This window comes from Tinamus guttatus, unplaced genomic scaffold, assembly GCF_059628265.1.
Source record: "Tinamus guttatus ecotype Peru unplaced genomic scaffold, ASM5962826v1 Tinamus_guttatus_pri_ptg000153l, whole genome shotgun sequence".
NCBI classification, from domain to species: Eukaryota; Metazoa; Chordata; class Aves; order Tinamiformes; family Tinamidae; genus Tinamus; species Tinamus guttatus.
Window position 1 is genome coordinate 146,997 of NW_028288687.1, and position 20,983 is coordinate 167,979.

General features: G+C 44.1%; 1 protein-coding gene across 1 annotated transcript in view; it reads right to left on the reverse strand.

Annotated features, from left to right (window-relative positions):
- Positions 1–2,119: 2,119 nt before the first annotated feature.
- Positions 2,120–20,983, reverse strand: part of LEPR (leptin receptor) — a 33,387-nt gene continuing 14,523 nt past the window's right edge. Inside the window, exons 7-18 of the mRNA XM_088522422.1 lie at positions 18,600–18,893; positions 18,321–18,438; positions 14,538–14,737; positions 13,015–13,163; positions 12,613–12,772; positions 12,433–12,515; positions 10,712–10,928; positions 9,456–9,638; positions 8,644–8,739; positions 8,141–8,243; positions 7,333–7,408; positions 2,120–2,960 (exon numbers count right to left, since the gene is read on the reverse strand). Coding sequence (XP_088378548.1) covers positions 2,166–2,960; positions 7,333–7,408; positions 8,141–8,243; positions 8,644–8,739; positions 9,456–9,638; positions 10,712–10,928; positions 12,433–12,515; positions 12,613–12,772; positions 13,015–13,163; positions 14,538–14,737; positions 18,321–18,438; positions 18,600–18,893 — 2,474 coding nt within the window. The 3' untranslated portion in view covers positions 2,120–2,165. The remainder of the gene's footprint in view (positions 2,961–7,332; positions 7,409–8,140; positions 8,244–8,643; positions 8,740–9,455; positions 9,639–10,711; positions 10,929–12,432; positions 12,516–12,612; positions 12,773–13,014; positions 13,164–14,537; positions 14,738–18,320; positions 18,439–18,599; positions 18,894–20,983) is intronic.

The window sequence follows — 20,983 nt, forward strand, 5'->3', positions numbered from 1 at the left end:
GCCGCCAGGCCCACCTGGCCGGACGGTCCGAGGCTGCTCCGGGCAGGTTTCCTGTGACATCCTCTCTCGCACCTGCAGGACGGCTCAGTTACCGCAGTTTTGCAAATACCAAACCCATGTTTTCCTTTTTTTTAAGGATCACCAATGGACGTGCCCCCGCAAAGTTACGGGATGAGGATCTTGTATCAGCGATCAAACAACATTGGCTTTTCATTTCTTGAAGAAAAAAAAAAAGAAGTCTTCAAATGCAACAAAATAACATTGCTGGATAGAAGGATTTTTAAAAATCTGCATTACAAACTTACTGAAACTCTTCCGCTAACCTGTCCCGGCAGGTGTTCAACGCTGCTGCGTGCAGCCCTCTCCTCCTCGCTCCTCCGCAACACAAGGTTCAGCAGACGGCCCTCGAGAGGAGCCAACATGAAGTGACGGGGCTAGAGCAGGGCAGCAGCTCCACAACCCCGTCCCCATCGCCCGCCTTGCTCCTGTAGCCCGGGGTAACGAGGAGAAAGTTGATGTGCTGGAGGCTGCTCCTTCCACCCAACGCTCCGCTGCACCAGGAGGGTCTGTGGGGCGTCACGGCGGGACCAACCGCGCTGCATCCTCCAGCCTCGGGGACGTTCCAGCCCGTGGGATGCACATCAGGAACAGAACACGAGTGGTAACTACTTACCGCTCACACACTGAAGTAGTTCTATGCTCCCCCTACCACCTAGAGTTGGGGCTGTTTGTGTTAAATCACTCAAGTAATTTTTAATGGGTATTTCACTTTGCAGTACACAGTATTTTCATCTGTGTGCGCAACCTTTCTTAGCTCTTCAAAACAGTTAATTGAAAAAGTATGCATATAAAAATATTTACTAACTATAAAATAGAACATATTTGGCTTGTGAACAAGTGTGTTTTTATTTCTCTCTGAAAATTGAGCTCGGATGCAAGATCCAATCTTCGTCGTATCTGAACCTTTTCAGACGGGTTGAGCAGGGCTTATGAAGATGATGAGGCCTCCCCAAGTCCACACAGACAGAGCAGCTCAGCCAAGAACAAAAGCACAGGATTCTTCTGCATCTTTGGACTGCACGTGGATCACATTACTGCCTCTTTCACTGTGGATTCCTGTGAAAGGGTTTGGAAAACAGAGTAGTCTCACTGCGGTACCATTTGTGCTAGGATCTCATGTTTAACAACGGTTCCAAAAATGTGGAACTTGTACTTCCAAGCGCATCATTTTACCTGGGTACCACCCCGCAATTAGCACAGCCACAAGAATGTTGGTTCTCTTCCTCTTCTTGCACCACTGAAAAGCTTCAGCCACAGGAACAGGCTCTTCTGCAGGGAGCATTTTCTGTACTGACGCCCTGCCCAACACTTGGTTCCCACCTTGCAGCTCCTCTGAAAGCTCTTTGGTGCCATCGCTAGATATCGTCATTTTACATCGAAAGGGACAATGAAACAACAGGCCTGTGACCTTCTTTGGTCACAGGCTCCCGTTCAACAAGCCAAACCCAGGATTCAGACTGGTTCTTTAATGGGGACCATCTGCTCACCCTCCTCCCTCCTCTTTTTTAAAACAAGGTCAATTTAACACAGATGTCAACTAAGCAGCGAATACACGAGAGTTTGGGAGAAAAATGACCACAGCAGGGCCTGTGACAGCCGCAGCTCCTGTCCCAGGCTGCTGTCACATCCCAGGACACGTGGATGGTGCCGAGCTCTGCACCACGGCCCTGGGGCTGCGCGGGGAGCTCAGAGCCTCTGTCCTCGCACGGAGCCTGAGGACGAAGCGTGAGCAGAGCCCGCACGGGGGTCCCATCCCGGCGGAGAGCGAGCAGAGTCCACACAGGGGTCTCATCCCACACACGACGGGCAGCAACGAGAGGCGGGCTGGCACCAGCAGTGACCCTGAACACAGCCAACACCTACCCCAAGGCCCCACCTTTGCAAGTCAGGCCAAGGAATGGAATTTCTTCCTACTAAAACCCTTGCACTCAGCTACAGACTTAGTCTTAGTTGACTTAGTTGAGTGTCAACTATAGACCAAGTCTATAGAGAACAGACTTAATCGCCCAGCTTCCAAACAGGAGAGCTCCTGGAAAGAGGAGGCGACCATGGGGGAAACACAGCAACATTTAACAGTATAAATGGTATCCATTTGGTGCAATGAGTTAGCATTTGTTCTCTGCAGTCTCTTGTGCTTTGGCAGCAGCCATCTGAAACTGTGGCACGTATGGCACGAGGGCTTTGTATTTAAGGCTACTTTGGAGAAAAGCATTGAAATTAGGAGAGGCACTCTGAAGAAAACCCAGATCTTTGAGCACATCAGTTGTGTGGAACTGACACAGGACGCCCGAACTTTCTGTTAAAAAAATGTCATTTTCTCTCTTCTCAAACGCAGTTATCCCTAGGTAATAAAGGCTCCGCTCGGGACCGTCACCATTGGTGAAAGCATCATCCTGCTCTGAAGGCTCTGAAAATCCCTCTGAAGAAACCAGGGAAAGGGAGAGCGTGTTGCCGGGCTGCCCGTGGCGCTGATCGGGGAGCAGCAGCAGAGCCCCGTTCCCCAGCTCCCAGGGGCTGGTGGAGCAGGCGCCCGCGGCGTCGTCCCGCGCGGCGCAGCCCGGGCGCCCGTCCTGCTCGCACAGCCCACCCGCTCTGCACGTGCTGATGACCGTGGCGTACTTGACATTGGGCTGCAGCGCCGTTTCTCCACTGCCTTTGCCACCGTGGGGGCTCTCAGAGAAGCTGTCGCTATTGAAAGGGCTGCTCGAACAAGCAGAGTCTCGGCCGGAGTCTTGAATCTTTGTAAACATCGAATCAATTACCAAAAACTCCGGCGCATCTTCTGTTTTCAATGCTTTAGTGACACTGATGTCTTGCAGCACTATTTCTGGCTCCAGAAGAAGAGGCTCAAATGACATTGCTTCAGGGTGCTTGACAAAAAGATGCTCAAAAGTTTCAGGCTAGAAGAAAAGATATGTTTTAATGCTCATCATCAGCATGAAGCTACTGATTTTAAGAATCACAGACAGAAAACACAAATACAAACAAACAAAAAACCCCACATTGTTTTAACAGAAAGTGTATGTTTGAACAAATGACCAAACGTGTAAGCGAAGAGTGAGAGGACAGAAAGGGAGACCCATTTTGTGGCGGTGCTGCAAAGCCAGAGCTCTGCAAAGAGCATTTCCTTTAAGCTGAAACAAAAGCAACAGGGATCCCATTCCTTTCCACATTAACAAACATGTGCATATTGTTAAAAACACATCTAAGTGCTCGGCAAGACAAAGGGCCCAGACCCTTAGATTTGTCTGGCATTTTATTTGGAGTGTGTAAATCTAAATCATCTACATGTCAACCAAAATGGCCCTTCCTGTTAGGATTACACAAGGGTGCAGTTGAGCCGTGGTATTTTTAGTATATTCCCATTGGAATAATGGCTGGAGGCTTGAGCTGCATGAGCAGAAACAAACATTTATTTGGGGGAAAGGTATTCTCTGCCATATATCTAATATACATCCTTGTAAAATACACAACAGCATGAACAGAGAGCTGGAACTCTGAGCTACAAAGAAAATTTCACTGGAAAAACATAATGCCTAATGAATTCAAGACAAATTTAAACAGAGAAAAACACAGATTTTGTGTATATTAGGAAACCATATTTTAGAGCAGGAAAGCTGCCAAACAACCAGGAACATGTCAAAATACTTAAATCTAGAATACAATTACAGATACAAAGGCATCCTAACTTACCTACCTTCAGCAACCACCTCTAGTCTAGGCTGCTGCTGGTGGTGGCTACGGTCCCCACGTGGCCACGGCTGCAAGGGGGCTCTGGGGCTTGGGGACGTCCCCCATGCAAATCTGCCCCCTTCCCAAGCGGAAGCCAGCATGGACACTGGAATCTCCCAAAAAACGCGAAGAGCCACATATAAAATGTAGCAGGCACTGAAATAAGCTGTGGACTACTATTCTATATGAAGCAAGCTGTAATAATAATAATTTACGAGCTCTCTGAGGGGCTGGCCACGAGCCCACACCGGAGCACCGGCCCGTTCCGGGCACGCTCCCACAGCGGCATTCCCAAGAGGAAGAGGTAGAGCCGGCAGCTCTGGAATCGCTAGGAAAGCTACGGTTCCTCCTGCAGCACCTTCCTGCCTCCCAGGTGACTTATCCGGAGCCGGCGCCTCCTCCGGTCTGCACCCCAAGCGCCTCTGCAGCAGCGGGAACGCTGCCTGCAAAGGTCAAACACGGCCCTGTCGGGAACGGGGAGGCTGTTTGTCACAGGCCACCGGCTGCCAAATCAGACACATCACTTATTCAAACATATTCAATATTTAATCAAATACAATGTACAATCCAGTCTCCTGAGAAAACGTAAAACTACACCGTATTAATAATTACAGGGTATACTGAGTGAATACACTGTAAGTATTTCTACAATATATAGTATAATTTGGGCACGAATTTTGTTTAATAACAGGCAAAGTAGTTCCATAAACCTCAGGAGAGCAACCACAGCTTTAGGTCACCAGTTCCCAAGTTCTGCTTGCCAGAGGAAACCACATCCAAACACATAATGGATTTCAAGCCGTATTTTGCTCTCCTGTTCAGCCTGGATCTCAGCTCCTACCTGCTGTAGCCACAAGCCTGCTCAGGAGGTGGCAGAAGCAGCAGCCACCTCCAGCAACAGGCAGTTACTGCTGCCCAGCACAGAGCCAAGATTAATTTGCACTTGGCTGCTAATGCAGAGACTTCAAAACATGCTGCTGGCCTAATGCTCCCACTATCGGATGGGCTTGCAAATACATTTACCTTTACATGTTGCAAATAACCCCAAGGACTTCCATATGGTAAGACAGAACTGATAATGATTTCCTATAACATTAGGTCCTACACTTTGAATTTTAACTGCTTTATTGAGCGTGATCTTGACGTTATGCATACGTGTAAAAGCTCGGAGGACTGCTGCTGAGATGCAAGACCTGCCAATTTTAGATTCTAATTGTAACCTCTTGCTGCGATGAGCAATACAATCGTGATAAAATGGTACTTTACAAACGCTGTTCTGGAGTACCAAATACCAAACGTGCTAGATTGAATATACAAATTAATGATCAGATGCTGACTCGAGGACTGGGTATTAGCAACCGAGACAAACACGAGTTTTTCATCAAGTGCCTTCACAAAGGCCTCAGAAGTTGCCAGCAGTGATACACAGGCTCTGGAATCGGTGACTACAGCAGCGCGGGGGAGTTACTGTACAAATGCTGCGCGCTGCTTTGGCTGCTGGAAGTCACAGGCTCCCAACGAGGCAGGACGTGGCCCTAAACACGGTTTCAAGGAACGTGCTCTGGCCTTGGCTGCTCATGGAGCGGGCGAGAGACGATCACGTCACCTGAGGACAGGACTAACCGCCCCCCGCGCAGGCAGCCCTAGGCCACGTTTCCAATGGGATTAGCACAAGGAGACTCACTGGCTGCTGCACAACAGGCTCTCAAAGCCCACGGCAGCCTCTAAGTGCTTCCCCGCGTGCACGCATCGTTCCTCCTGCTGCGATTACGGGTTCAATGAGGTACGTGAGCACGGAGCAGCGTCACCAGGGGTCAGCTTGGCTTTATCATGACTTTATTGCTAGTTAAAACGTCAACTCCAGCCCGATTTCGCTTCTATCCGGCGGTAGAATCTACTCGCGATGGAGACTGCCACGAGCTCCCGCTTCCAGAGGGGCGGATTAACCAGAGGGAATAACCAGAGGGATACACGGGCTCCAGGGCAACTCATACTCCTGCCATTAACAGCCACGCTCAAACAAGCCCAGCCTTCCCCAGGATGCAGCCGTGCGAACAGAAATATCAGCAAACACCCCCTTCACTCTCAGAGCTGCCTGCGTCTTCCCCAGCACAGTCATTTATCGTTTAAACTATACAGTGCTGTGCATTCCAGAAATGGTTTAGCTCTCTAAAAAGCCACAAAAGTTCTAACTAACAAATAAGATGGGCCACTTAATGGTTACTACAGCTACCACCGTAACACCGCCAGACACAGATTTGGGGCTATTTTTTAAATTATTTTTTTCCTTCAAGCACAGATCAAATGTTAGATATTATTCTGACACGTACACTGATATGGCTGCAAGTTTAAATGGTAACAAATGAAGCAGCCACACAAATAACAGGCACACTGGCTTTTCCAGGAAAAAACAGCAAACCCAAGCAAGGTGGCACTGCTTCACCCAGATGTAAACAGGGCAAAGACCCTAAGGGCACAACCACTACTCTTGCAAACAGGAGATCTGACCCCCGTGATGTGCCTGGATTTAGCAGAAACTCCCAAGCTTCAGCTTGAGTAGAACAAACAAATACTGAGGAGAAAACAAAACCACCCAAACAACAAGAAACCCTTTCAAGTGAAGTCAGATCTTGCACTGAGCTGGATAAACCCCAAGGCAGCCGATGTCTCTGCTTCCCCGGCTGCCCCCTGCGCAGGGCTGGGCTCTTTCCACTCCTTTGAAGACCTTGAAAGGATTCAGCCCTTTGCCAGTCACAGCCTTAGTGGGCAGGGCAGTAAACGGAAGTTAAAACTCCAAATTTGAAACATTTCTGCCTACACAAATGACAAATTGTGCTCTGGTCTGCAACATGGCACTGGCTCCTAATTTCTGCAAGGGCTTTTTAGGTTTTAACAGAGCTACTTCCAGGATTCGTTACATTTAAACAAATCAACATGTATCGTATCTGTGCTTCCTCTCTTCTGAATATAAACAGAAAAATCTTCTAACAATTCTGTATGGGAAGCCTGGGAGCCGGCCCAATGGTTCAGCAGGCAGTGACCATGATTAGACTTCAAAGAATCTCCATCCTCTGTTTAAATGAAATGAAATAAAATAAAAGATCAGAAAAGAAGCCTTCACCAGGAATGAAAATTAAATACTCAGAAAACTTCTGCCATTAGATTTTTTTGCATTTAAAAATAATAGGCCTGAATTTGGATTACTGTGTCAACTGAGTCAACAACCACACAGTCAACTCCCGAGACCCGAGGAAGCCGCTGGTGGTGACACAGGTGTCACACCTAGGGGACACCTTCTGAACCACAATGGGCTCTGCTAACTCTCCTGAGTTGAACACCCTCAATGTACAAAGGGACTGCACTAAAGTCCCGGCCCCGTTCCGGACATTCGCTTTCTCCAGCTGGCAGCACTGTAACTCCAGAGGCTCCACGTTGTCCCGTGCAGGAATTCAGCTAAGCTCTAGTCTGACCAACCGGCAGGGTCCAGTACGGAGCAAACACACAGCTGGGGGGAAGGAGCATCCCCACCGGAGTTCCTACCTTCTGGAAGTTAACTCCTTGTGCCCAGGAGCAATTCTTGGGGTTCGGAACATCCTCCCAAAACAGCTTCTTCATTCTGAAACATGAGGTAAATTCTGGAGTTGGCATAGTTCTCCTGTGATCTGGATTGCTGTTATTCACCACAGCCATAGAGAAGTGCCTGTACTACACAGCAGTGCTACACCAGAAAAGCAGAGTGTGCAACTGCATTTTCCAGCACGCTATGAAAAGAAAACAACCATTTTGGATAGACTATAGTTGGCCAAAATACAGAAAAAAATAAAAATAGCATACCAGACAGCAGTTTTGCAAACTATGAAAGCCAGAAAGAAGTCTTTGCTGAACAAAACCCCAGTCAACCTTTCATAAAGAGGGATTTTTTTTCGGTTGACTTTTACTTCAGACCTGGAGTCTGTGTCAACAATTAAATCAAGTGCTTTACAATTTTGCTGGCATTTGTTAACTTGGCCACAACACTCTGCAAAATGAGTATATAGCACAGGCTGCAGTGAGAGCAAAGCACATTCATCATCAGCTTTATAGTGGAGACATCACTCTGAAAGCACAACAGTATCAAGCTTATCAAAGTATCGAGCCTGTGCACCCAAGACACCTTAATTCTTGGGATCCTATTACAGAGCCTGTAGCTTTTTAGTACAGTATTATCTCAAAAATAAAATGATGAGAATCATTTCTAGCTGTCCTCAGAAAGACTCTGTCCACCAGCTCGACAGACAGACAGCATCTAAGCTGCACGACCTTCTTCTAAGCATATTTAGTGAGTTTTGCTCAGCTACAAACAGCCTACCTTTGGTGTGAAACCATCAGTGCTCCAAGCAACAAAGCTGACGTTGAAATAACTATTGGCAGAACCACATAGAGGCTGGCATTATTCTGATTTTCAGAACCATCTGGAAATAAACAGAGTTCAGATAATAATGTAATAATACAATTTATGTTTGCAGTATTTTGCAATAGAGAAAAATAAACACATACAGAAATACTAGAAAGTGTTAACACAAATAGAGTTTTTTTTTTTTTTTTGCACATGAAGGATGTGTTACCTTGAAAACAAATGCACAATGTGCCTTTACCTTAGAGAAATTAAATTAGAGCATGCAAGACAAGAGAGCAGTCCACAGCAGAGGGATCCAGGATTTATATTAAATCAAATATTTAAAGTTATATTACAATTACTTGATTACTGTCACTGTTTTCTAATAGGATACAAACTGCTTCCATATTGCAGTTTATCTTTCATTAACAAGCCCCTATTTCATAAATTACAAGGAGAAAGATCCTATAAGTCACCTCTGACAAACTGATCCGTAGTTCTGGATTTGCCAACTCCGCCAGCAAATACAGGGTACAGGCTGAACTGGTACTTCTCAATCAGAATGAAGTGATCTGCAGGGAAGACAGCAGCCTTTTACTGATATGTAGAATTATTTACTCGTGGGATTAGCACCTCTATGAAGCAATTGTAAAAACTGTAATACCAACGGCAAAATGCAAATGCAATGTACATATAAACTTGATAATCAGCTGGTACAATCAATATTTAGTATCTAATTTTATTATATTGTAATAAAATGAACAAGTACACGTTTCATTCTTTGTTGGATTTTGCAATAAAAAAATACCCTCAGTGCATGCTGCTTTGCATCAGGCACAGGATTGGCAAAGTCCTCCTCAGTAGGGGAGGGCAACCTAGAGAGATGTACATTAAAAATAACCTCACAAGATCAATTCAATTACAATCCTGATAAAATAAAAGCAAGTAAGAGGTGGCTCAGGCTCCGAAGCAGTGCACCTCAGAGAAGTTTGTCCAGAAATGAATGTCATGTGGGGCTGAAGCAAAGACCACAAGACCAAAAAAGCTGGGAACTGGCTTTTGAGAGCTCCAAAAAATGGTAAGACCATTCAGCAATCCTATCTCAGTCCGGATTATCAGTGCAACAGTCAGTTCTCTAATGATAATCAAGGATTGCTCCACTGGATCTTATCCTAAAAGGAACTGGAAACAGAGAGAGGAAAAAAGGGAAACTGAGAATCCAGCAATGCTGCAGTTTCTACCCCAAAACATTTAAAACAAAGCGTTATACTTCCAAGTATAGACTCACCATAAATGTAATACTTGCTGGTATTCGGAGGAACTCGCACCCATTTCATCTCCTCTTCTTTGTTAAGGTTTCTCCACTCGATAACAAAAGACGTCACCGCGTCCGCTCGAGGCAGCAGCGTCCAGGCCAAGACCACACAGGTGCTGTTCACGGGGTAGGCCCGCAGCGTCCGCACGGCGCCCGCTGGACCGCCAGGACAAGGGACACGTGAGCCACGGCGGCCGTCTCACCCGCCCGCGCGCCAGCAGCTCCTGCCTTTCCCACTCGCTCCTTTGGTTTTTATCTTGGGTATAATAAGGCCTGATCCTCAACCCATTTCCCTCTAAGCCAGGCCAGGCTTGTGCCATCTAACCCCAGCACAAAACGGATCAGGTTTCTTACCAGACACAGAACAACTGTGCTGGCTCTGACGTGCACCTCTTAAACCATCGCTCCTTGGGCAAGGAACGATCGACAACGAAACCGTCACCGTTCGGCTGCTAAAGAGCCCCTAAGAGCCTGTGAGCTAAATCCTATTAAACCTCTCTGGGTATTACAGACTTCAGGTAGACAAATGCTTCTCATTAGACCTGCTACTAACTGCGGAGTCTCCACAATATCAGAGAATTTTACCCCTTAAAATGCTTTAAAATTAAATTACAAAAGTTCTATGAATAAACTGCAGAGCAGTTATGTTTCCCACAGCACATATTTGCATATGGATGTTACACAATCCATATCTAAGAAGCCAATAGCCTTTATTTCACTGGTAAAGCAGAGTTTAACCAGACCAGTGAAGAGGCTACTTAGGAAGCAAAGCCAAACCTCTGGAGAACTCTGCACTCGGGCAGCCTGTCAAGTGAGCAGCCAGAGAAAAGACCACAGTTAATTTTGGAAACAACCAAACATTCCCTAGCAGGAATGCTGGGTGTTCCCAAGGCAAAGTAGATGGGAGATCAGTTCTACAGGAAGGTTTTATTTTTCCTTGATTAATTACTTTATATTCTGCTAGTGAAGAGAAGAATCTCAGTTAAGCACAAATCTTTTCCCAAACTGAAGATCATTATGATTATCATGGGATGGAAATTTCATTTTTCAAATAGCTCTGCTGGTGAGATACAGAAGCTGTTTCCCCGATACAGCTGAAGATATCATTATAAAATATTTCCATCTTCTAACCGAGGGAGTTTTATTACAAAGAAAGCTACATCCGAAAGCATCACAAAAATTCTTTACATTTTGCACACGTCAAAATGGTAACTAACCGGTGTTCTTACCTGTGCTCATTTGCTGGGATAGAGTTAAATTAAAATTAATTGAAGACACTCCAATTGAATTCATGGCTAAGACCGTGATGGTATGTGTGTGTTCCGTCCATGGAAATGAATAGGCAGTGCCATTATCAACGTATTCTGACCACGTAGTGTTTCCTGAGGTCTGGTGCTTTATAACATATCGGCTCACGCTGCACAGGGAGTGATTCTTCATCAGAGGCTGCAGCAAACATTGGCACTAATTAACTTCCCAATCTTTGATTTCAAGAAGAAACATCATTTGGGCAGAAGATGGCAGTTTTCCAGTTTTAAGAAAACACGACACACATAACTGTCCCCCCCCCAGAAAAAAAAAAAAAAAAAAAAGATACTCACCAGACTTGACTACTGCCCTTTTAGCAAGGACACTGCAGTCGATTTAAAAGCTTAATTTCTTCTCCTCCCTGAAACCTGACCCCTAGTTGCTCTCCCCCCAGTCTGTGTGCGTTGCTGAGGACAGGGAGGTGGAAAGCCAGGAAGTATTAATTGTCAGGCTCCTGTGGCAACTCACTGTTTTATGTTAATATTTTTCAGGACTGAAAAACCAGAGCTGCTGAGCATCTTGCACGTGGGGTTGCCTGCACATGGGCACACAGGGGTGGCCAGGCACTGCTGCACTTTTACTGCATGTAACCTTTTACCTGGGCTTTGCCCTGCTCCCATGCAGTCACAGTGGTGCATGCACAGGCAGCAGGCCAGGACTCCGGGCACGTTCTGCCACCTTGGCCAGCTGAACGTGGCATCTTTCACTGTATTTTAGTAGTTGTTTTCAGGTTATTCTTCTCCCTGAACGCTAGGACAAACTGCATTTTAAGTTTTTGTGAGGCTGCTTCACTTGCCTACTCAGAGTGTAGGCTTACACAAACAGACAGCACAGCTCTGGCACGTTAGCTGTGTCAGTGCATCCGAAGGCAGCTGGTCTGGCTGCACACAAGCAGGATTCCAATCTGCCAGAGATGTTCAGGCTTTTCACAAGTACTGAGGATTGTGAAACTGCAGGAATAGTGAGGTAAGAAAACAGGAGTGGGTCTGTTCCAGGTGGCTGTGGAGCCAGCCCACATGCAGTTCCCCCCAGCTGGGGGCTATGCAACTGCACCCCAGCAAGAACAGCCTGACCAGGCTCTCAGATGGACCTCCTGACTACGAAAGTCAACCCCCAGTAAGCTCAGGGCTGAGCACCTGAAGCCTGGGGATGTGTCTGCTGCTCGGAAATGACTGAGCTGAGCCCCACTCACCTCTCACGCACCCAGCAGCGGGGAAGGTTCTGTGCTATGACATGACTATACCCTTGGTAATGAGTAGGGGGCAAAATCAGCCAGATGGGTCCAGCTAGCTGGAAACAAGGAGCATGAAAACAGAAGAAAGGGGAAGAAAAAAAGCAACAGCAGAGAGTAAAGAACAAGGCAGGCTGAGCACAAGAAGCAGTCTGAGCCATCTCCCTGTTGTGCCACAGCATCACAACCAGCCTTCTCCAGCAAACCCTGTCAGCCAAGGACGAGGCAGCAACACGGACGAAGCTGCACCAAATATGTTGCACACCAGGTCCAGGAACATGGACTGCCCACGTTTGCCTCCCCAGCAGCATGTGAGTGATGGCTCCCATGTGGGTAACTGCCAATGCTTGGATCACACATCTCCAAGTGAGAACATGTATTACAGAAAGACCAAAACGTCGTTGCTCCCACCTTCCACACAAGCGTAACATTCCTCTGCCTCCTTGCAGGATCTTCAGTAATAATTCTCCAAAACTCAGGGCCTTGGAGGGGAGCTGCAGGATTACACAGTTTTAGAAGAAAAACTGTCACATCTCAGTCTGCACGCGGACAGAGCTAGAGCTGTCAGAGTGGATGCAAAAGCACGTGTACCTCTGATATCCCTGACGAGCGCGTAGGCTGCCCGGCTCCAGGCGCTCCAGTACCCCGCTCCATCCGGCGCTCTGCAGCGCACCTCAACCACATACTCAACACACGGCTGCTGCACGTGTAGCACAGCTGATCTTGTTGGGGCATCCGAAACTTCATACAACTGTAAAAGAAAGGAAAATACGCAGAATAAGAACAAAAGATTCTTTAGGCATCTGTTATAACTCCTGGAAATGAATCCTCGTTGGATTCACTGGATTAGAAAGTGGCCTAATCAGTAATATTGCGTCACCAAGTAATACCTATGCTTACAATTCCTCATATACAACAAATTCTACAAATTCCAGCTAACAGGCTAAACATTGCAATAATTCATACTTTGACCTGGATCAAAAAGGACAGTACCTGCCATGTAATCTCTTCTCTATTCTCAGCATACCGAATTTGAAATTTAAGATCGTTGTTTGTAAATACAGGGTTGGTCCAGCTCACATTCAGCAGCCCAACATTCCTGGTGATTTCTGCCTTAACATCAGAGGGAGGGAGTGGCTTCACTAGAAAAATGGAAAGAAACAAAAAATATTGTAATATCTACATAGACATTTTTCATTAAACCACGATGATTTGATTTACTTTCTCTGCCCAAAGGGTCCCTGGTCATACTAGGCCTTTGATACTCTGAATAAAGCCACCCTATGCTTCAAAAACAACAATTTGCCAATCCAGGCTGGCCTGTCCATTCACTGCAGACAAAACTGTTGCTGACTGAGCAAGTGAGTGTTTGTCTCATGGGAAGTGCAGCCCGATTTTGGCCCCAAGCAACGCTACTAAAAAATTTAAGTTGAAATATCAAAACGAGGCAGGAGCAGCTGGAATACGGTCTCCATTACGTATGCTTTTATACTGATTATGCTAACCAGCACATGAAGAAACTTTGAAAACCAGAAGGCCACGCGCACTCGCAAACACTACAGCCCAAGCCCCAAGGAGCCACAGTGCACGGAGCTTTCTCTTTCCTTCCTGTAAAAGTCATTTTTGCCCACTATAAGTATATATATATATATATATTCTCTATGTGCATACTTTCCCCCACACACATAACACACGTTTTATTCTGCTTTGCTTCATGCCGCACTTTTGTGGTCTAGCTATAATATATAAGGAAATAGCTATTACAAATATTAAACTGGGTGGCAAACAGTCATTTCCTCTTTGTGAATGGATGTGAGAATATATTTTTTTCAGAAGATATATGAAGCCAAAGCTGCAGTGTTTTCTTTCCATGCACATTCATACTTGTGTCTAGTAATATATCTAACTGTTCAGTGAGTGCTGTAGGCCATGGACCAAAAAGACTTACTTTCCATAGTTACAATTCTCAAACTGTTTTTGCAGTTATCTTCTATAAAAAAATTAAGTAAATGCTCTAAATGTTGCAAAAGTAGTTTTGGAAAAGCATGCAAGTACACAAACTGTTCCTGTGATTAAAAAAAGAATATACAAGTGTTTACAGTAATGCACAGTGCTTTACATGGCATCAAAACACTAAATTTAATCTCATAATTGAAGATTTATAAAAAAATAGATAATCAAGAATCTTAAAAACAAGATAAAGATCCTGGTATTTAATATAATACTCGCATTTTCTGTAGATGTCTCTGAAAAAGAATCAAGAGGATAGACATACAGAACTAGTTTCATTCTATAGGTAGTAGCTGTAGTTAGTCTGGTCCTGTGCCAAGCAAAATGTATGGAAAGATTACTTTGCCCAATGCTTTTCAGAAGGCAATACTGAAACTCTGATGTTTTTATATTATTTCCACAGCCCGATTTATACAAAAGACTATGAAGTACTTATATATACACTATAAGAAAACAACAAAATCCAAGGTCACAAGTGAAGAAAAAGGTACAGAAATCTTGCATACCTACATCTGCTGGAATGATACAAGTTGGTGAAGATTCAAGAGTTCCTAGTGGGTGTTTAAATTCTATCCACATGATATAACCAGATAAAAGAAAAATAGGCCGAAATGTGCACTCATAAGAAAGATTCCTCTGCAAATTGCATTCTTTCACCTCTGATTTTGCAGAAGTACTTGTGAAGTCAGGACAGTAAATTTTGCTCCTTAAAAGACAGAAAAACATTCAGTTAATAGTTTTCAACAATAAGCTGCTCATGATATCAGTAAAATAGAACTTAGAGTAAATAAATGGAATGGCATCACTTGAGGCAGGAGATCCTTTCTTGTGATGATCTGGAGGGACCCTCAACTTGAGTCTCCACTGAATGGATAAAGTTACTCCTATAAAGTCACTCCTTAAAGCTCTGGTTCTTAGCCTAAATAAAGCAAGACATGGAAGGCTCGACCCAGTGCAAAATCTTTTGATAACAGACTACATTGGGAAGCAACTGGTTAGAAAACAGCAGATCTCCCCAGACGCTGCTCAGTCAGTCGTGTTGTCTGAATGGTGCCTATGAGCAACCACCAGAGCCAGGCAGAACTCCCACCAGTGTGACTGAGTACAAAACACTGCTTTTACCCCAGCCAAGAATATGGCTTAAAACACTGACTGGTATCCGGGGAAAGCAGCCACGTGGCCCAATCAGACATGCACAGTTAAGTCTCCAGGAGACTAAAATCTCATTTAAAAATCAATTCTGGATAGTGATATTAAAATCTCACATACAGTCAGTACCACAACTGGCAACAGAAGACAGGAGACCTGGACTCTGGGCAAATATGAGGAAAAGAGGAAAGTTTTCCCATTTCTCTTAAGCATGAAATTCAGGCCTGCACAGTTCAGACTTTTGCTGGATGTGGCCAGACAGTTTGTTAGTTATTCAGCCTGATCACAGAAATCAGACTGAGCTGAAACTCTCCCCTTAACGTCAACACAGCTAATCCCCACAAACCAGCGGCCCCGCGCTTTGAAGGTTTTGCTGAGCATTCTCTGTTTTCACAGGATAGCAATTGCTGTTCTTTTATTGCTGGCAGCATTAACTGCAGAGGAAGATGCAGTAACAAGTCAGCCAAAACACAGGCCAACAGGCAGAGCTATCACACCACATCAGTGCACCGCATGGGATCACATCTGCAAAATGTGATTGCAGCAATACCCAAGAACAGCTGCGTGCTCCTGGAAAACCTGACAAGTCTGGTGTTAATACAACACATTTAACTTCTAACTTTCATCCTAAGGACTTGGCCACGTCTAAACAAACCCTGGAAACTCCAACATATTTAGGTTATCCCCTTATAATCAGCCTGGGTGACTGAACCATTTCATTTGGTTTCAGGCTTGCAGCATTCAGGTGCATTTTGTTCACAACGTGCAGTAGACTGTTATGTAAATGATACTGGTATTTTCGTAATTACACATTTTTAAAGTCTAATACTGGGACTATTCAGCAGTCATTACATTTACATGGTCCCTCAGGATTTTTATTTTTTGTTCTTCCAGAATATAAGCAAAATGAAAAATAAAATAAAATAAGCACCATGCAAGCATTTACAGTATGTATTGTATTCTGTGTTTGATCTATCAGGAATATTGCAACGAATTTATAGACTCAGTTTTAGAAAACAACGTTTTTCGTCTGGACAGGGAAAAAGGGGAACAAAAACCCATGGCAAGAGCACCTAGGTGTTTATTTCAAGCTCCTTACACCTCGGTACATTCATTATATTCACATGTGTGTGAAAACAGGCAAAACACAAGCTACCTTGGCAGTCAGCCAGTCACCAGCCCTGCCGCAGAGGCCCTAGGCTGCAGCCTCGAGCAATTCTAGCTGTTCCTCACGTTCACAAAGTGGGGGAGATACTAATCCTGGTGCCACGACTGTTCAGACTGAAAGCAGCCCCCGCTCTGGAGGGCAGTCTAGCTTTTCAAATAGGGGCACTGCAGATTTGGGCCGTCAGGACAGATTCAGGCTTGCCTGCCAAAGGCTTCCTGCATATGAGTCCAGCAGGGCAACAAAATGAAAGATTTTTTGCTCAGGAAGGGTTGTCTTTCTCGATATGTTAATGACCTAAAGGGGTTTAATTCTGTTTTGCTGCAATTACAGGCAATTGCGGTATTACAGGCATTATTTGTGCATACAAATGGAAATGAGGATGACTGTACCTCTGATTATTACTTTTGCCTCCCAACCCCACCCCAGTTCTCCTGTTCTGTCCAGACAAAATTAAAGCTCCCAGGACCTGCAGAGAAAACTGTGGAGGTTATAAAGACTGCTTTGTTAGCATAGCAGAGAGGGAAAAGAAAAAGTGCTAACTGCAGAGCAGCACAGACACCCAGCACTGTCCTAGCTTGAGGTGAAACAGCTCTCCTTGGAGAGCAGGAAACATTCCTTTTAGTCCTTCATTTACCCTCCATTCTTTGGTCACTTAAGCCAGGAAGCCCAGGAGGGAGAAATAAAGAAGAAGGGAGAAAAAGAAGAAGGGAGAAATAAAGAGGCAGGATCTTAACAGGACTCCCAGTTCCTGGGTATGCATGTGCCCAAATATTTCTGGGGCGGGGGGGAAGGTGACATTCTGCCACTATGTCAGACTAGTCTGGAAAGATCTGTATTAGCACTTACCAATTTCTTACTGTCACATCTTCTTTGAAATTTGGTCCTGACTCAAAGTGCTTTCTACCCACCCATCTGAAAACGAGCCAGGCCAAACTACGTGAAAAGGACGGATTCGCGGAACGGCTGCGGCTGGAAGGCACCTCTGGAGCCCGCCTGGTCCAACCGCGCTGCTGAGGCTGGGTCACCCAGAGCACCCTGCCCAAAACCTCGTCCAGAGGGTCCAGGGTATCTCCAGGGATGGAGACTCCTCGAATTAGGGAAAGTGAAGAACTGCCCTAGGCACTAAAGCTGCTCCCTCCATAAAGCAATACTCTCTTTATGAGCCAATACTCTCTCCTTATAAGCTAGATTATTTTTTCAGTTGGGAATGTATTAAATCCTGCCCCTGTATGTATAAACTATCTGTATGTAAAGATACAGAACCCTAGGAAAGCAGAGATTAAAATGCAGACTTCAGTAAATCTCAAATCCTACCTCCTACTCAAAGTGGGGCTAAATTCAGACTCAGATCAATCACCCAAGGTCTTGTCCAGCTGAGATCTGAGATTTCCAAGAATAGAGATTCTATGGCATTTCTGGGCCACTAAGGGGTTCAACCACTCAGCCACTCTCACAGTGAACAATTCTTTCCCTTCTTTCTTTATAAATGACAAATATGAGCAACTAGAAGAATTTATGTCACACACTTACTTGAAGAGCCAAAAAAACCTGACATCCACTCACACAGTTGAAGCAGAAATGGAGACTGTCTTGAAACAAGAGAGAAGCTTAAAAAGCATATTGGTTTAGTTAGCTCTAGTGCTACTACCAAGAAAAAAACTAACTCCCACAACAGAGTTAATTTTTTCTGTTCTAGTTTTAAGCCATATTTATAGAATCTACTTCCAAATTTTATCTACAAGTTTTACAAGTGCTAAAGAATGGGTAAATAAAGTCCACATTTTACGCTTGGATATCTAGTGTCCCCATTTTGCACATGTAGCTAATACCTCTGGAGTTCCACATGCAAAAAGTCTGGCCCACAGAAACTGCCTATGTTTTATAAATGCACCTACTCAGAATTGTTTACTGCAACAGTATTTCCAGAGTAACACTTTCCAAACATAAAGAGTGCATTAAAAGCTATACACACCTGTAGTATCTTAACTGCAAAGAACTCCCCACGAGCAATGTGTTTGCGTTTGCAGACCATCTGCAAGTCATTTTAGTTAAGTACCCATCAGTTTCACATGTGATATTGATATTCATATCTAATCAAAACACATTGAAAGTTTATTAATAGAGATATAATTGTTCATATAACAACATGCAAGTCATTATTGCTTGATAAAAGGTAACTGGAGTTCAAAATATTCTGACTTTACTATTAAATTACACAAAAATTACAAACGGAAATCATCAGGAATCTTACCTACTACATATAATTCAGCGTATCTGTGATGACACTCCCTATTTTGATGACAACAGTACAGTGCATTATAGAAGAAATTTCCTCTAGGTTTTGTTGCTTTCAAGTTGAAAAGAGTAACTTTGCTTACGCGATCATTCACAAGCGTGTACTGACTTTCTGGGATTTCTTCCGCTAAATTCAGCCACCAGACAATCTTCTTGGAAGCTATTATCTTATTTTTGTTATTATAGATGCAATGAAAGGAAACGTTAGAGCCAACGCTGGTCAGTAGCTTAGGAGGGAAGTACAGGACTCCTGTTACAAGGAAGGAGGAAAAAAGGAAAAAAAAGAAGAAAAAAGGCTTTGAAATTAGAACTGTAAAAAAAATTATAAAAGTCACATGACAATAATAAATATCACTGCCATCCAGTTGTATTTCTAAACCATCTGCTACTTCCAGCTTAAGTACTATTAATGACTATAGAGGAGAGACTGGCAGAAATGAGACCTTGAATCTCTCCCCTCAATAATGCCTATAAATTCTCTGATCAAAGTAATCTTCAATGGCCCCTATCAAACAGCAATGAAATGAGCAGAAAATCACTGGGGAGTGGAGTGGGGAAAAAAAAATAAAGTAAAAAATACACAGCAGCACGAGTGAAACAGGCAGCATATGGCTACTGTAAATGAATTACTGGGAAACAAGGTTAACAGTGATATTTTTTATTCAATACTTTTTTTTTTTTTTTTTTTTAAGTGTCAGTGCCAAGCAAATGAGTGTGCTTATGCACTTCTGAAAAACTAGCTTATTTGAATGCTGCAACAAATGCTTGTCTTCAAGTAAAAATGACAGAAAGTCCAAGAAAAAGAAAAAGCACATTTGGATTTTGAGGGAAAACCCTCCAAATCTTTACACTGTGCAAGGATGCTGGAGGCATACACTAGCTGAACCGTTAATGTAATAGTGGAGATAAATGCCAAGAAAGATTCACTATGCAGTACTGCAGAAAAAAAAAAAGAAAAAAAAAAAAAAACTGTTTCAAAGATTTACCAATTCCACTCTTTTCTAAGCTGTCTGGAATTTTGCATCTCCAAAATTTGTTTTACAGTCTCATTAGCGCAGAGGATACCAAATTGTAGCAGCAGCACAACAAATAATTCACCTGATTCTGCGAAGCAGGTAAACAGCCCCAATGGGCCAGGTACTTAGGGAAGCTACACACGTTAGGCACCTGCTCAAAAGAAAGTGTTGAAGGGTGACTCAAAACCATCAGGAAATTCCTGAACAGAACGGGCTGGTGTTCTGTCATTCAGGAACCACCTCGGGTGTTCTTAGGACCTTTCCGAAACACTGACCCTCTTGACCAGAAGAGCAGAACTACAACACTGTCTTCATCTGGATCCTTCTTATTAAATACAAATCAGAATATAAAACTGGGCAGATGTACAAAAATCCAGTTGCTTGATTTTAGTATTTATTCATTTGGTATTAACGTGGTTATATGAAGGTAAGGCAGGTCCCTGCTCCTGCCCCTCCGTTGCTCCCAGCTGTCCCGGGCTCTGCACTGTTCTGCCCCTGCTTCAAGACTGGTCACTGGGCAAAGCGGCCAACTGCAGCTTCCTGCAGGCACGAAATTATTTTCTTTATACTGCCACCAGGCTTGCCAAAATGGTATTATGTTGCTGATGAGATGTGTATTTAATAAAATTACATGTCCCGTAACAGGCTGTTAAAAAAAAAAAAAAAAAAAAAAAAAAAAAAAAACCAACAGTATCTACTGAACCTCTTTCACATATATGTTTGTGTTTTAAGACACTCATAAACTCCTGAAAATATGAAAATATATAATTATTGTTCTCTCATGCACATAAAGATATATGATTTTGCTATGCCTTGTTTTATATCTATAAAACCAAAAATTAAAGGTCAGTTAGGCTTCTAAATCTGTTATCAGACACCCTGTGTTAGATGCTCTCTAACCAAAAGGGTCCAAGTATCTTCAGCTCTGCTGGAAGATGACCTCCCCTGCAAGGTTTAGTTACGTACTCAGGTGCTTGATTGAGGAAGTTTTATCTATAGTAAGCATGAGTATGTACCTAGTACTCATCACTGTCACATGGTAGTTCAGAAGGCAGCAACAACACAGACCAAGATATTTCCAGTTAACCATAATCAGAATATGGAAAAAAAACAATGTGAAAAAAGTGACACTTTAGGCTGACCCAAAATGGGGTATTATACAGAGCAAGTCAGTGGTCACGATGACCGAGCAAGGATTTGCCAAAAACAAAATCTCTCTTCCAGTCCACAACAGCAGGGAGCAAAGAGCCGCCAGCGATGCTGATGGACTTTTGCTGATGGCAAAAGGAGCCCCAGACGGGGCCCAGGAGAGCCCTCACTTCAT